A 14,375-nucleotide genomic window follows, 5' to 3' on the forward strand; every position below is an offset into this window, starting at 1 on the left:
GGATTCCAAAGATTCACAATACTCAGAGAAGAAATTCCTCCTCATTTCCGTTTTAAGTGGGCGACCCCATATTCTGAAACGATGCCCCCTAGTTCTAGATTCCCCCACGAGGGGAAACATCCTCTCTGCATCTACTCTGTCGAGCCCCCTCAGAATCTTATACATTTCAATAAGATCACCTCTCATTCTTCTGAACTCCAATGAATATAGACCCAACCTGCTCAACCTTTCTTCATAAGACAACCCCTTCATCTCAGGAATCAAACTCGTGAACCTTCTCTGAACTGCCTCCAATGCAAGCATATCCCTCCTTAAATACAGAGACCAAAATTGTACGCAGTACTCCAGGTGTGGTTTCACCAATACCCTGTACTGTTGTAGCAGGACTTCTCTGCTTTTCTACTCTATCCCCCTTGCACTAAAGGCCAACATTCCATTTGCCTTCCTAATTACTTGCTGTACCTTACTATGTGTACCTTACTATGCTGATTTCCCCAAAGTGAAGGATTTTGCAGCTAGTAATAAGACCATCATGAACATCAGACTTCAGTTTGCCAACATTGTTTTTCACAAGATAAATACAAGATGAGGACGGACAGTAATCTAATTCTTGGCCCCCTTGCCCAACAGGAACTATATCGGGATGCTGAGGTGATGAAGGGAAACAGAGCCATGGAAACTATATGCTCCCCAATTCAAAAGCATTGCTACTGTGACTGCCCAATCACGTATGTCTGATACTGCACTGATACGTAAACTGGAGGTGATCCCAAACTCAGCTGGCCGTGTCCTAACTCGCACCAAGTCCCGCTCACCCATCACCCCCTGTGCTCGCTGATCTACATTGGCTCCCAGTTAAACAATGCCTCGATTTCAAAATTCTCATCCTTGTTTTATTAATAGACTCGCCCCTCCCTGTTCTGAGTGTGGGAAGCGATTCACTACCTCATCCAACCTGCTGGGTACACCAGCGAGTCCACACTGGGGAGAGGCCGTTCACCTGCTCAAAGTATGGGGAGGGATTCACTCGGTCATCCACCCTGCTGAGACACCAGCGAGTCCACACTGGGGAGAGGCCGTTCACCTGCTCAAAGTGTGGGGAGGGATTCACTCGGTCATCCACCCTGCTGAGACACCAGCGAGTCCACAAGTGACTGCAGGGTTTGGATTCTGCTGTTTTTGCTGTTGTTATTCATATCCTAATGAACTGTGTTCATGCTGTTAGTTGGCGTTTGTTTTTGTTGATGTTAATAACCCTTCAACTAGGCTGGAGTTTACTATTTTGATATTTCAAATAACAGTGTTAATATTTGATGTCTCCAAGATAAGAGGAGACGAATTGATGTCCTGTTTCTGACTGCTCCATTTTTGATCGGAGTGGAGGAGCAGTGAGCGTCGTGATCGAGGCCCAGGAGAGGCGAGGGCCCAGGGGCAGCATGGGCCAGCCCACACTACAATCTATGGATAGTAGGAGTATGTGTGCGCACTAGGCCCATGCAGCAGAGCTTGGTCTCCAGTCGTCTTGGTTAACCCTTGCCACTGGACCAAGACCTAGCTCTGTCAAGCTGGTGTAGTGGCTGGTGTGCAGCGGCAACTCCACGTTAAAAGAATCCATGCACAGGCATCTTCCACCCTTCAGGATGTAGTTTGGGACTTCGAATGTCAGGTCCCTCATTGAAACACCTGTGAACTCATCCCGTTTTGGTGTTGAAGCAGGTCATCTTCGATACGAGGGACTGCCTAATACTATACTATACTGTACTAATCTCCAGCCCCACAAACCCCCGAGATGTCTGCACTCCTCTAATTCTGCCTTCTTGAGCATCCCTGATTATAATCGCTGTGCCTTCTGTTGCCTGGGCCCCAAGCTCAGGAACTCCCTGCCTAAACCTCTCCACCTCTCTACCTCACTTTCCTCCTTCAATACACAACTTAAAACAGACGGCAGCGGTTCAAGAAGGTGGCTCACCACCATCTTCTCGAGGGCCAATAGGGATGGGCAATAAATGCTGGGGGCTGGGTTATAATGAAGGAAGTGAGAAACTGAAGAATATAATAGGAGCAGGAGTCGGCCATTCGGCCCCTCGAGCCTGCTCCGCCATTCACTAAGATCCTGGCTGAACTTCGACCTCAACTCCACTTTCCTGTCCAATTCCCATATCCTTTGATTCCCTTGGTGCCCAAAAAATCTATCGATCTCTGTCTTGAATATATACAACGACTGAGCATCCACAGCCCTCTGGGGTAGAGAATTCCAAAGATTCACAAAACTCTGAGTGAAGAAATTTCTCCTCATCTCAGTCTTAAATGGCTGACCCCTTATCCTGAGAACATGACCCTTTAGTTCTAGACTTTCCAGCCAGAGGAAACAGCCTGGGATATTCAGCTTTGAAGGAAACGATTAATCTCTGATCAGCCATGATCTTATTGAATGGTGGTGCAGGCTCGAAGGGCCGAATGGCTTACTTCTACACCTATTTTCTATGATCTTATTCAGGGCTGTCATAGATACCTTCTCAGTTCCAGTGACATCAGTCTCTGCTATAAGCAGTCTGCGCATCTTATTTTTTTATAGGCGTGGCATTACTCTGCCTTCCAGCTACTGACATGATCATGGAAGCCCAGTGATGTGCCCTTGTAACTTGAAGCATATATTCTTGTCTTTGGAATGTGCACTTAAATCTCTCCCAAGGCAGACCTAATGAACACTTGGTGAGGTGAGGCTTGATGCAAATCGAGCAGCTATTTTATTGCGCAATGAGGTGAACGTCCAGAACGGCAATTGCAATTGGACACAGTTTAATGCACATGCCATGTTACCTGACACCAGTGGGTTCTCGTGCTGCACTTCAACGTGGTGGCTTCTAGCCAGCCGCCAGCAGTGCGTATCTCTTTGCCTCCACGGCAGCCCTCTCCGCATTCTCTGTAACCAACCTGACCACCCTTGTAGCTTTACAGCTCTCTTCCCTGTGTATCCCAGTCTCTGTCCGTAACCAGGAAGGGGATTAAAGACGTTTCAGTTGATTGGGCGAGGTGCTTTTTTGATCGCCGAGACTGTCTAACAATTGCTAAGAATTTTAATCCCTGGGGACCAGTTCATTAGCATTTTAAACTACCAATCAACGTAGACCTTTTTGGTAAACTTAGTTGATACGCTCTGCTTTTAACAACCCATAGGCAGTCCCTCGAAACGAGGATGACTTGTTTCCAGGCCAAAAAAGGATGAGTTCACAGGTGTTTCAATGAAGGACCTAATATTCCAGGTCCTGAACTCCAACTGAAGGGTGGAAGATGCCTGTGGGTGGATTTTTTTAACGTGTGGTGGCCGTTGCACACCAGCCACCACACGGGCTTGACAGAGCTAGGACTTAGTCCATTGGCAGGGATTAACCAGGATAGCTGGAGACCTGCTCTGCTGCATGGACCTAGTGCGCACACATATCGCAGTGTGGGCTGGGCCCGTGCTGGTGTTGCTGGTGTTTTTAACGCAAATCCTTTCTGTGGTAAAATGCACAAAAATAAAATCCCAAAACACGATTGGGTAGTTAAGATAGCAACGGCAAGGTAAACACAGACTGCAAATTAAACCACGACAGTCGGACGCAGGTTCACACTCGTGAAAACAATTTACCAATATTGGCAGGAAGTTTACAGCAAGAGCAACCAACATGTAGTGCAAAGAGGCTTCAAAAGAGTCAGCTGTGGCTCTATGGATAGCACTCTTGCCTCTAAGTCAGAAGGTTGTGAGTTCAAGTCCCACTCCAGGGACTTGAGTACATAGATCTAGGCTGACACTCCCATTGCAGCACTGAGGGGGTGCTGTCTTTCAAATGAGATGTTAAGCTGAGGCCCTGTCTACTTTCTCAGGTGGATGTAAAAGATCCCATTGCACTATTATCAAAGAAGAGAAAGAGAGTTATCCCTGATGTCCTGGCCAATAATTAACCATCACTAAAAACAAATTATCTGCTCATTATCCCATTGCTGCTTTTGGGAGCTTGCTGTGCGCAAATTGGCTGCTGTGTTCGAATCTCACCAAAGCAGCTTGATCATTTGAATTTACTTAAAAAAAATCTGGAAATAAAAAGCTGGTATCAGTAAATGCACCTTGAAGTGGTTGGATTGTCGTAAAAACCCAACTGGCTCACTAATGTTTTTCAGGGAAGAAAACTTGATGGGGCTGAAATTCGGTGCCGCCAGAAAGATAGGTGTTAAGGCCTTTCTTCCCGACGAGCGCCGCAATGTTTACGGCGGCCACTGGATCCAAATTCAATGTGTTGATCACAGAAAAGTGCTCCAGTCTGATCAGCCCTTCAAACCTGAAAGTTTGCAGTCTTAATTGGGGTGTTATTCCCACTGGAAAGTGAAAGAAGCATTCATTTAATTGTTTTTAAGTATCTGCCTCTCTATTCTGGTCACAGATTAAGCTCAAACCACTATTACGTGTAATTCAGTAACTCTTACTCTTTGTAAATATTTTAATTGGGTTTGGAGGTTATGGAAACTATTTTACAGAAGTCAAACAGGAATTGTGACAAGGCCAGGATCTGAAGATAATCAGTTTTTTACTCGTAGAATATATTAGAGAAACAGGCCATTCGGCCCATCAGGTCCGTGCCGGTATTTATGCTCCACACGAGCCTTCTCCCACCCCTCTTCATCTCACCCCACCGGCATATCAACAATCTACAATTAGATAAAACAATTATTTATACCCGGCAGCTTGTTCAGCCGTGGCTCGCACTCTCGCCTCGGAGTCAGAAGGTTGTGGGTTCAAGTCCAACTCCAGGGACTTGAGCACATAAATCCAGGCTGACACTCCCGGTGCAGTGCTGAGGGAGCGCTGCACTGTCGGAGGTGCCATCTTTCGGATGAAACATTAAACCGAGGCCCCGTCTGCCCTCTCAGGTGGATGTACAAGATCGCATGACACTATTTCGAAGAAGAGCAGGGGAATTATTCCCGGTGTCCTGGCCAATATTTATCCCTCAATCAACATAACTAAAGAAAGATTATCTGGTCATTGTCACATTGCTGTTTGTTGGAGTTTGCTTATGCACAAATTGGCTGCCGCGTTTCCCACATTACAACAGTGACTACACTCCAAAAATACTTCATTGTGCCGTCTGGCGCTGTGGAAATCCAAGTCTTTTTTTTCTTTCAAGATGTTCCCAGTTTTACTGCAAATAGTCCTTCCTCAATATGCCTTGCACACTTTCCCAGCCATCGGTCACGAGTTTTAAATCAATTTCCTACACGTTCCCTGTTCACTTTAGTAAAACTCAGTGAAAGTGAGGGGTGGGGGTGGCTTGTAGGGGCACAATTTATTGTAGGACCTCATTCCAATGAATATCCACCCATTTCTGCCCGCAGTCAAAAATTCTGGTGGGAGGGGCTAACAGCTTGCCATAATATAACATTCAATGTTTGGAAATGTTGATCATTGCTAACAGCACTAACTCTCTTCCAATGATAAGTGCCCCAATTTTTCAAGCCCTTGCATGAACTGTGGCTCAGTGGGCAGCACACTCGCCTCTGAGTCAGAAGGTTGTGGATTTGAGTCCCACTCCAGAGACTTGAGCACATAAATCCAGGTTGACACTCCCAGTGCAGTGCTGAGGGAGTGCCACACTGTCGGGGGTGCCGTCTTTCGGATGAGACGTTAAACCGAGGCCCCGTCTGCCCTCTCAGGTGGATGTAAAAGATCCTGTGGCACTGCTTCAAAGAAGAGCAGGGGAGTTCTCCTCAGTGTCCTGGGCCAATATTTATCCCTCAATCAACATCACTAAAACAGATGATCTGGTCATTATCACATTGCTGTTTGTGGGAGCTTGCTGGCTGCCGTGTTTCATAGAATCCTAGAAAAATTATGATACAAAAGGAGTCCATTCAGCCCATCAAGTCCGTGCCGGTCGAAAAAGAGCTACCCAGCCTAATCCCACCTTCAAGCACTCGGTCCGTAGCCCTGCAGGTTACGGCACTTCAGGTGCACATCCCATATTTTTTAAATGTGGTGAGGGTTTCTGCCTCTCCCACCCCTTCAGGCCGTGAGTTCCACCCTCCTCTGGGTGACATTTTTTTCCCTCATCTCCCCTCTAATCCTTCTACTAACTATTTTAAATCTATGCCCCTTGGTTATTGACTCCTCTGCTACGGGAAATAGGTCCTTCCTATCCACTCTATCTACGCCCCTTATAATTTTGTACATTGCAACAGTGACTACACTTCAAAAAGTACGTCCTTGGCTGTAAAGAGATTTGGGACGTCCTGAGGTTGTGAAAGGCACTATGGAAATGCAAGTCTTTCTTTCAACTAATCTTTCCAGCCTGATTTACCTAGTCTTCTATCCTACTCTTTTTGCAAGTCTTTTTAAAAAATAAAATCCAAAATATAACACCTGACCTATTGTGCCTGTGCCAGTAGTATTTCTTCACTTGGAGCCATCTACTCTAAACCCACGTCCTTTCATATTTTTCCTTTCTAAGAACCTATCCAATTCCCTTTTAAATGATGTCATCCTTGCTTCAATGCACAGCTTCTGAAGCTTTACAAGATCTAAGAACTACATGGAAAATAATCAATTCTAACTCCCCCTTTGCTTACTGTGACGATCCTTGTTGCTAATTGTATCACTGATTGATCAACCTGTCTTTCACCCTTTCAGCATCTTGTACCATTTACAAAATTGCAATTCATTCCTCCTCTTACCTTGCTCCGTTCCAATGAAAAAAGCCCCAATTTGTCAAGCTAATCTTCATAATAGCTCTCATTCGCTGAGGGTTCAGTAATATCCACTCTGCCCTTTCCGTGGCTGCATTACTGAGGTTGCATTAAAAACTCATTTTACCTTTGTATGTCCTCTTCCCACCCCATGTGACGCTCAAGAAAGCCACAATAATCCTGAAAAGTCCCATTCAGGATGCACCGAAACTCGGCAGTTGTAGAAATGAAATCTCCATGAACACAATCTACTGGTGTGCCTTTCAATAATATTCACACTCAGGGGGAAGTGTGCCCACATCCTTCTATTCAAAAGCATTTGAATGTGTTCTTTTTCTGAATGAAGATGAAATGCACTTTACTACAGCAGATGCTTTGCGTTCCAGATTACTAAACCCATTAGTTGCTTCAATGTACAATTAGTCAGCCGTTCTGCACTGCCGAACTTTATCTGCAGCTTTCTTTACCTCACTGCTTCAGTCAGTCCAACTTTCATTTTCTGATTATGAAATTCCACTCCTCTATCCTCAAACTGTTTCCTCTCACACCCCACTGCTGTTTTGCACTTTCCCCTCTTGTTCCTGATTGGCCTCAACGACATCATCATCATCATAGGCGGTCCCTCGAACGAGGGTGACTTGCTTCCATGGAAGTTCAGAGATGTTTCGATGAAGGACCTGATGTTTCAGATCCTGAACTCCAATTGAGGGGGTGAAAGATGCCTATGGATTTTTTTAACGTGTGGTGACCGTTGCACACCAGCCACCACACGGGCTTGACAGAGCTAGGTCTTTATCCAGTGGCAAGGATTAACCAGGATGACTGGAGACCTGCTCTGCTGCACAGACCTAGTGCGTACACATATGGCAGTGTGGGTTGGCCCGTGCTGCCCCTGGGCCCTCGGCTCTTCTGGGCCCCGTACCCTCATTCGCCGCACCTCCGCCCATGGTGTTCTAGGGCCCGGCGCTCCAGCTCTATAGCCCCGACCTGCGGTGCTGTTCTCACACAGGTCGGGGTGGCCCACTAGAGGTTAATACAGAGTAAAGCTCCCTCTGCACTGTCCCATCAAACACTCCCAGGACAGGTACAAGGGGTTAGATACAGAGTAAAGCTCCCTCTGCACTGTCCCATTAAACACTCCCAGGGCAGGTACAGCACGGGTTAGATACAGAGTAAAGCTCCTTCTACACTGTCCCATCAAACACTCCCAGGGCTGGAGGAAATGTTCCCATTCTGGGCCCCGCACTTTCCCCACAGTCCGACCCCCGGGACACTCACCCTCAGCCGCGCTCCCTCCGCTCATTTTCTGCCATTTTGGCCTCAACTACATCATCATCATAGGCGAGCCGAGGATCACTTGCCTCCATGCCAAAAAGATCACAGGTGTTTCAATGAAGGACCTAATATTTCAGATCCTGAACTACATCGTGAAGGGTGGAAGATGTCTGTGCGTGGATTTTTTTAACGTGGGGTGACCATTGCACCCCAGCCACCACACGGACTTGACAGAGCTAGGTCTTGGTCCAGTGGCAAGGGTTAACCAGGACGACTGGAGACCAGCTCTGCTGCACGGACCTAGTGCGCGCACATATCGCAGTGTGGGCTGGGCCCGTGCTGCCCCCGGGCCCTCGCCTCTGCTGAGCCCCGAACCTTCCACCTCTCCTGGGCCCCGATCACATCCCTCTACAACCTCTCGCCGCTCCTTCGCCCCGACCTCGCCGTTCCTGCTGTAGCTGCCCACGCTCCAATCAGTCACCTGGCCTCAGCTACACGACTGTGCTCGCTCTGTCTCCGCACACTACTGCAATCGACTCCTACGCTACCTCCTACTCGAACTCATTCTTTCCCAGAATCTCCAAACTGTTGAAATCCTTAGCGCCCCATGTCTTCCCTTCCCTTTTACTAACCATTCAGTTTGTATTTTGTTTTTGAGATGGTGCATTTTAATAAGTCAATTGCTAATTTCTACCATCTGAAGTTTTCCAACGTCTTTAGATGCTAGTTTTCAACACAATATTACAAACCCATGTGTTTAAATGATGCCTGGATATTTTTTAAGTGGCCCTGTTATGTCTTCTGGTGCCTCACAGCAATAATTAGATCAGGCTGCTGACCCATCTTCCCAATGTGCCCTTGGAATAATGCAAATAGCATACCACCATTTTAAAACTGTTATAAATATTGGGTGCTTTCTACCTCCCTCTGCTGTAGCTCAATGGGCAGCACTCTTACCTTTGAGTCAGAAGGTTGTGGGTTCAAGTCCCACTCCAGGGACCTGAGCACATAAATCTAGGCTGACACTCCCAGTGCAGTGCTGAGGTGCTGTCTTTTGGATGAGATGTTAAACCGAGTCTGTTATGTATGTAAACCTGTAAACACCATGTCTAACCACCAGAGGGCTTATCCCCTGGATTGTGGGATCCCTTGGGAGCACCTGTATATAAGGAGGCCTCACAGGCTGGAGAGGCACTCTGAGATCTGTCATAAAGGACTACGGTCACACCTTACTTTGAGCTTGCAGTATCTGGCCTGACTCTTTATTCAAGACATAAGAGTCCCTGTCTACTCTCTCAAGTGGATGTAAAAGTGGATCTAGTTCAAAGAAGAGCAGGGGAGTTATCCCCGGTGTCCTGGCCACAATTTATCTCTCAATCAACATCATGAAAAACAGATTATCTGGTCATTATCACATTGCTGTTTGTGGGAGCTTGCTGTGCACAAATTGGCTGCTGCATTTCCCACATTACAACAGCGACTATACTTTAAAAGTACTTCATTGGCTGTAAAGCGCTTTGGGACATCCGGTGGTTGTGAAAGGCACTATATAAATGCAAGTCTTTCTTTCTTTTCACACTAATTTACCCTAATGTACCACTAATTTACCCGGCCCGCTATTCTTCCAACCTTGGTGCTGCTTCCACTTTGGATGTCTCCCTTGACATTGATTTATTAATTTTAAAAATGCCATCTTTTTTCAACTTCTCAGTGACCAAGTCAAATAAATAAAAAAACTAAGAGCTGGAAACATCCTTTCAGACTGAACTCCACTAACCGTGGTTAGACCACCCTTGGAGTACTGCGCACAGTTCTGCTCGCCATAATATAAAAAGGATATAGAGGCACTGGAGACAGTGCAGAGAAGATTTACAAGGATGATACCAGAAATGTGAGGGTATACATATCAGGAAAGGATGAACAGGCTGGGTCTCTTTTCTCTTGGAAAAAAAGCTGAAGGGTGACGTAATAGAGGTCTTTAAAATTATGGAAGGTTCTGATCGAGTGGATACAGAGAGAATGTTTCCACTTGTGAGGAAGAGCAAAAGTAGAGGCCATCAATATAAGATAGTCACCAAGAAATCCAATGGGAATTCAGAGAGTGGTGAGAATGTGGAACTCGCTGCCACAGGGAGTGGTTGAGGCGAATAGTATCGATGCATTTAAGGGGAGGCTAGACAAGCATATGAGGGAGAAGGGAATAGAGGGTTATGCTGATAGATTTAGATGAGGAAAGACGGGAGGAGGCTCGAGTGGGGCATGGACTGGTTGGGCCGAATGGCCTGTTTCTGTGCCGTATATCCTATATAATGTAACGTATCCTATGTATATCCTACATAATCTAATGTGTCCCATGTATGTCCTATATAATGTAACATATCCTATGTATATCCTATATAATGTAACATATCTTATGTATATCCTATATAATGTAACATATCCTATGTATATCCTATATAATCTAATGTGTCCTATGTATATCCTATATAATGTAACATATCCTATGTATATCCGATATAATGTAATGTATCCTATGTATATCCTATATAATGTAACATATCCTATGTATATCTGATATAATGTAATGTATCCTGCCTTTTTACCTCCTCCCTTCCCAGTATCCAGGGCCCCAAATACGCCTCCCAGGTGAAACAGCGATTTACTTGTACTTCTTTCAATTTAGTGTACTGTATTCACTGCTTACGATGTGGTCTCCTCTACACTGGGGAGACCGAGTGTAGATTGGGCGACCGCTTTGCTGAACATCTCCATTCAGTCCGTAAGTGTGACCCTGAGCTTCCGGTCACCTGTCACTTTAATTCCCCGCTCCACTCCCACTCTGACACCTCTGTCTTCGGTCTCCTACACTGTTCCAATGAAGCTCAACGCAAGCTCGAGGAACAGCACCTCATCTTTTGTTTAGGCACTTTACAGCCTTCTGGACTCAACATTGAGTTGAACAATTTCAGAGCATGGTCATCTTTGGCTCCTTCTCCCTCCCTCCCCCCCCATCTTATGTTTTTTTTTTATCTTTCTTCTCTCTTTTCTCTTTGTCTCCAATGGCAGCTGGTCATTACTACGCCATTCACACCCTATCCAGATTAACCTTTTTCTAACTCCTGCCATTACCATTTCAATTCGGCCCAACATCCCTTTTGCCTCTCTAATCTCTCCTGCCTTCCACCCTATCACAGACCTTCCCTTTTGTTCTTTCTTCCCCTCCCCCTTTCAGTGATTAAGAACGTGCTCTTTTCGAACATTCGCCAGTTCTGACGAAGGGCCGTTGACCCGAAACGTTAACTCTGTTTCTCTCTCCACAGATGCTGCCTGACCCGCTGAGATTTCCAGCATTCTCTGTTTCTATGTCTGATACTTTCAGTTGTCTGGGTCTGTTTTGGGAATTTTAACAAGTCAATTGCTAATTTCTACCATACTGAAGTTTTCTAACGCCTTTAGATGCTCCTTTTTAATACAATATTACAAACCCATGTGTTTAAATTGTGCCTGGATATTTTTTAAGTGGCCCTATTGTGTCTTCTGGTGCCTCACAACAATAACTAGATCAGGCTGCCGACCCATCTTCTCAATTTGCCCCTGGAATAATGCAAACAACAGATCACCATTTTAAAACTGTTATAAATATTGAATGCTTTCTACCTCCCTCCACTGTGTCAGCTGTGCCTCAGGAGGCAGCACCCTCGCCTCTGAGTCAGAAGGTTGTGTGTTCAAGTCCCACTCCACGAACTTGAGCATATAATTTAGGCTGACACTCCCAGTGCAGTGCTGAGGGAGCGTTGCACTTTCAGATGAGATATTAAACCGAGGCCCTGTCTGACGTAAAAAAATCCCATGGCACTAATTTGGCGAGGAGCAAGGGAGTTCTCCCAGGTGTCCTGGCCAAAATTTACCCCTCAATCAACATAACAAAAAACCTGATTATCTGGTCATTATCACATTGCTGTTTGTGGGAGCTTGCTGCGTGCAATTTTGGCTGCTGTATTTCCTACATTACAACTGTGACTACACTCCAAAAAGTACTTCATTGGCTGTAAGGCGCTTTGAGACGTCCGGTGGTCGTGAAAGGTGCTATATAAATGCAAGTCCTACTTTCCCTGTCCTAGATCTAGTGAGGTCATGGATATCAACCCTCTTATGAAGGTGGCTGGCAATTGATTTATGCACTAGATACAGATACGTTATCTGATAACAACAAGGGTGTTTGGACACATTGTCATAGCCTCCCAAGGTTACTTTGGAGACATGTGCAGTGACCTCTACTGCTTGCAATGGTAATACAACACTCCAAAAGTACTTGATTGGCTGTAATGCACTTTGAGACATCCAGTGGTCGTGAAAGGCGCTATATAAATGCAAGTCTTACATTTTTTTTATATTTAAAGAAAAAAATAGATCAGCCTCAATATTTACCCAACTACCCAGCAAGCTACAGACCTGAGCCCATGCCCGGAATTGGTCCTTACCTAGTGGGAGAACCACAAAGAACGGGAGCCAGCAGAGTATGAAACCTCCCACTACTATCCCCAGTGTCTTGGCGGCTTTTTTCTCGCGGGAGAACCTGAGCAGGAGGACCGAGAAGTGCGTCCTGAGCAGTGTGCCCTTGTTCTTGGCGTTGTGATCGCCCAGCCTGGGCGAGCTCTGCGCCGGGGCGTTCCTGCGGTGGATGCGCAGCGTCACCTCTTCGGCCTGCAGCCGCTCCCTCTTCTTGCCGGCCTTCAGGCTCCTGGTCTCCCGCTTGGCCACGATGTAGACCCGGCAGTACATGACCAGGATGATGGCGAGCGGCACGTAGAAGGAGCCGCAGGCGGAGAAGAGGACGTAGCCTGGCTCCTCGGTGACCTTGCAGACCGTCTCGTCTGGTGGCGGGGGCTCCTTCCAGCCGAAGAGCGGCCCCACCGAGATGACCAGGGCCAGCATCCAGACGGCCACCAGGGTCAGCAGCCCCCTCCTCTCGGTCATGATGCCGGGGTGCCTCAATGGGTAGCTGACCCCGATGTAGCGGTCGATGGAGATCACGCACAGGCTCATGATGGAAGCGGTGGAACAGAGCACGTCCATGGCCGCCCAGATGTTGCAGAAGACCCGGCCGAAGGCCCAGTGGCCCAGGATCTCCAAGGTGGCCGAGAAGGGCAGCACAGTACCGCTCAGCAACAGGTCGGCCACGGCCAGGTTGATGATGAAATAGTTGGTGACCGTCTGGAGGTGCCGGTGGCAGGCCACCGACAGTATCACCAAGATGTTGCCCAGAATGGCGGAGAGGATGAAGAAGCCCAGCGCGATGCCCAGCGCCACAGCTCGGGTGGGATTCAGGGGGTGGTTGCAGGTTGAGCAGTTCACAATGAGCACCGACGTCTTGTTTTCAGCGAGGAACCCCATCCTCGTCGCCTCCCACACCAGCTTTGAAGATTGGGAGAGCTCCCGCCTGTGCCTGAAACGTGCCAGCCACTTTCCACGTTGATACTTCGCCTTGGGGACCTGTCCGACTTCTCAACGGGGCTAACTCTGGGGTGGGCGAAGAGGTTCCTGGCTGCCTTGGCACGGAAATGTCCAGGTCCAGTGTCCAGCTTGTGCCTCCCAGCAACAAATGGAAAGATCCTGTGGGGAGCAGAAGAGTCAATGGATCGCACTTTGCTTTCTTGAAAGAGGAATTGGTGTTGAATGAACAGCAGAGCTTGAATTAAAAGCCTCGACTGAAAGCATCCCCTTCCAACAATAAGACAATGTCACCTCCGCCCATCGACCCGTCAATTTCGGTTAAATTTCCCAGTCATTGTCCTTCCAATAGTCCCAGATCAGTTCAGCAGAAGCCCATTCAGGGCATTTGGGTACCCCATTGGTAGGAAACGGCAGCAGTCTTCACAGGAGCGTGGGAGAGAGGAGAAGACCTTGCAATATTCTTGCAGCAAGCAGAGGGTTTGTTCCACAAAGCAAGCAAAGCGGGGGGCGCGGGGGCTTGAAATGGTTAACTTTTGCAAAACCAATTTGAGAATCAGAAGACAGAACGGATTCTCGCCAGACCTGTCACGGCCATGGCTGTGTCGGGAGCAGTTGGCAGTTACGAATTATAACTGCCCCTTCACAATGTCAGAAATTGAAGAGATTAATTGTGCCTTGTTTTTTTTTTGCAAGTTTGTTGATTAAAATCCGCGGGGTCCACACCTTATCCAGAGTGCGAGGAACTGGTTACTTACATTCTATCCGGCTGGAGCATCAGAACTCCGATGCTGTCAGGCAACAGATCGCAGGCGTGTTAAAATAACGTAAAAATTCCCTCCCTCCAAGGAGATTATAGTTCGCACGACTCCAGACTTGCAAACACACTGCCCCGAGGCACAGACAAGAGATAGTTGCAACTGCACAGC

General features: G+C 47.1%; 1 protein-coding gene across 1 annotated transcript in view; it reads right to left on the reverse strand.

Moving 5' to 3' along the window:
- Nucleotides 1-13,389, reverse strand: part of LOC139234757 (alpha-1A adrenergic receptor-like) — a 33,848-nt gene extending 20,459 nt beyond the window's left edge. Inside the window, exon 1 of the mRNA XM_070865444.1 lies at nucleotides 12,477-13,389. Within this exon, the coding sequence (XP_070721545.1) occupies nucleotides 12,477-13,389 (913 nt within the window). The remainder of the gene's footprint in view (nucleotides 1-12,476) is intronic.
- Between the last annotated feature and the right edge of the window lie 986 nt (nucleotides 13,390-14,375).

This window comes from Pristiophorus japonicus, chromosome 22 (genome assembly GCF_044704955.1).
Source record: "Pristiophorus japonicus isolate sPriJap1 chromosome 22, sPriJap1.hap1, whole genome shotgun sequence".
Classification (NCBI taxonomy): domain Eukaryota; kingdom Metazoa; phylum Chordata; class Chondrichthyes; family Pristiophoridae; genus Pristiophorus; species Pristiophorus japonicus.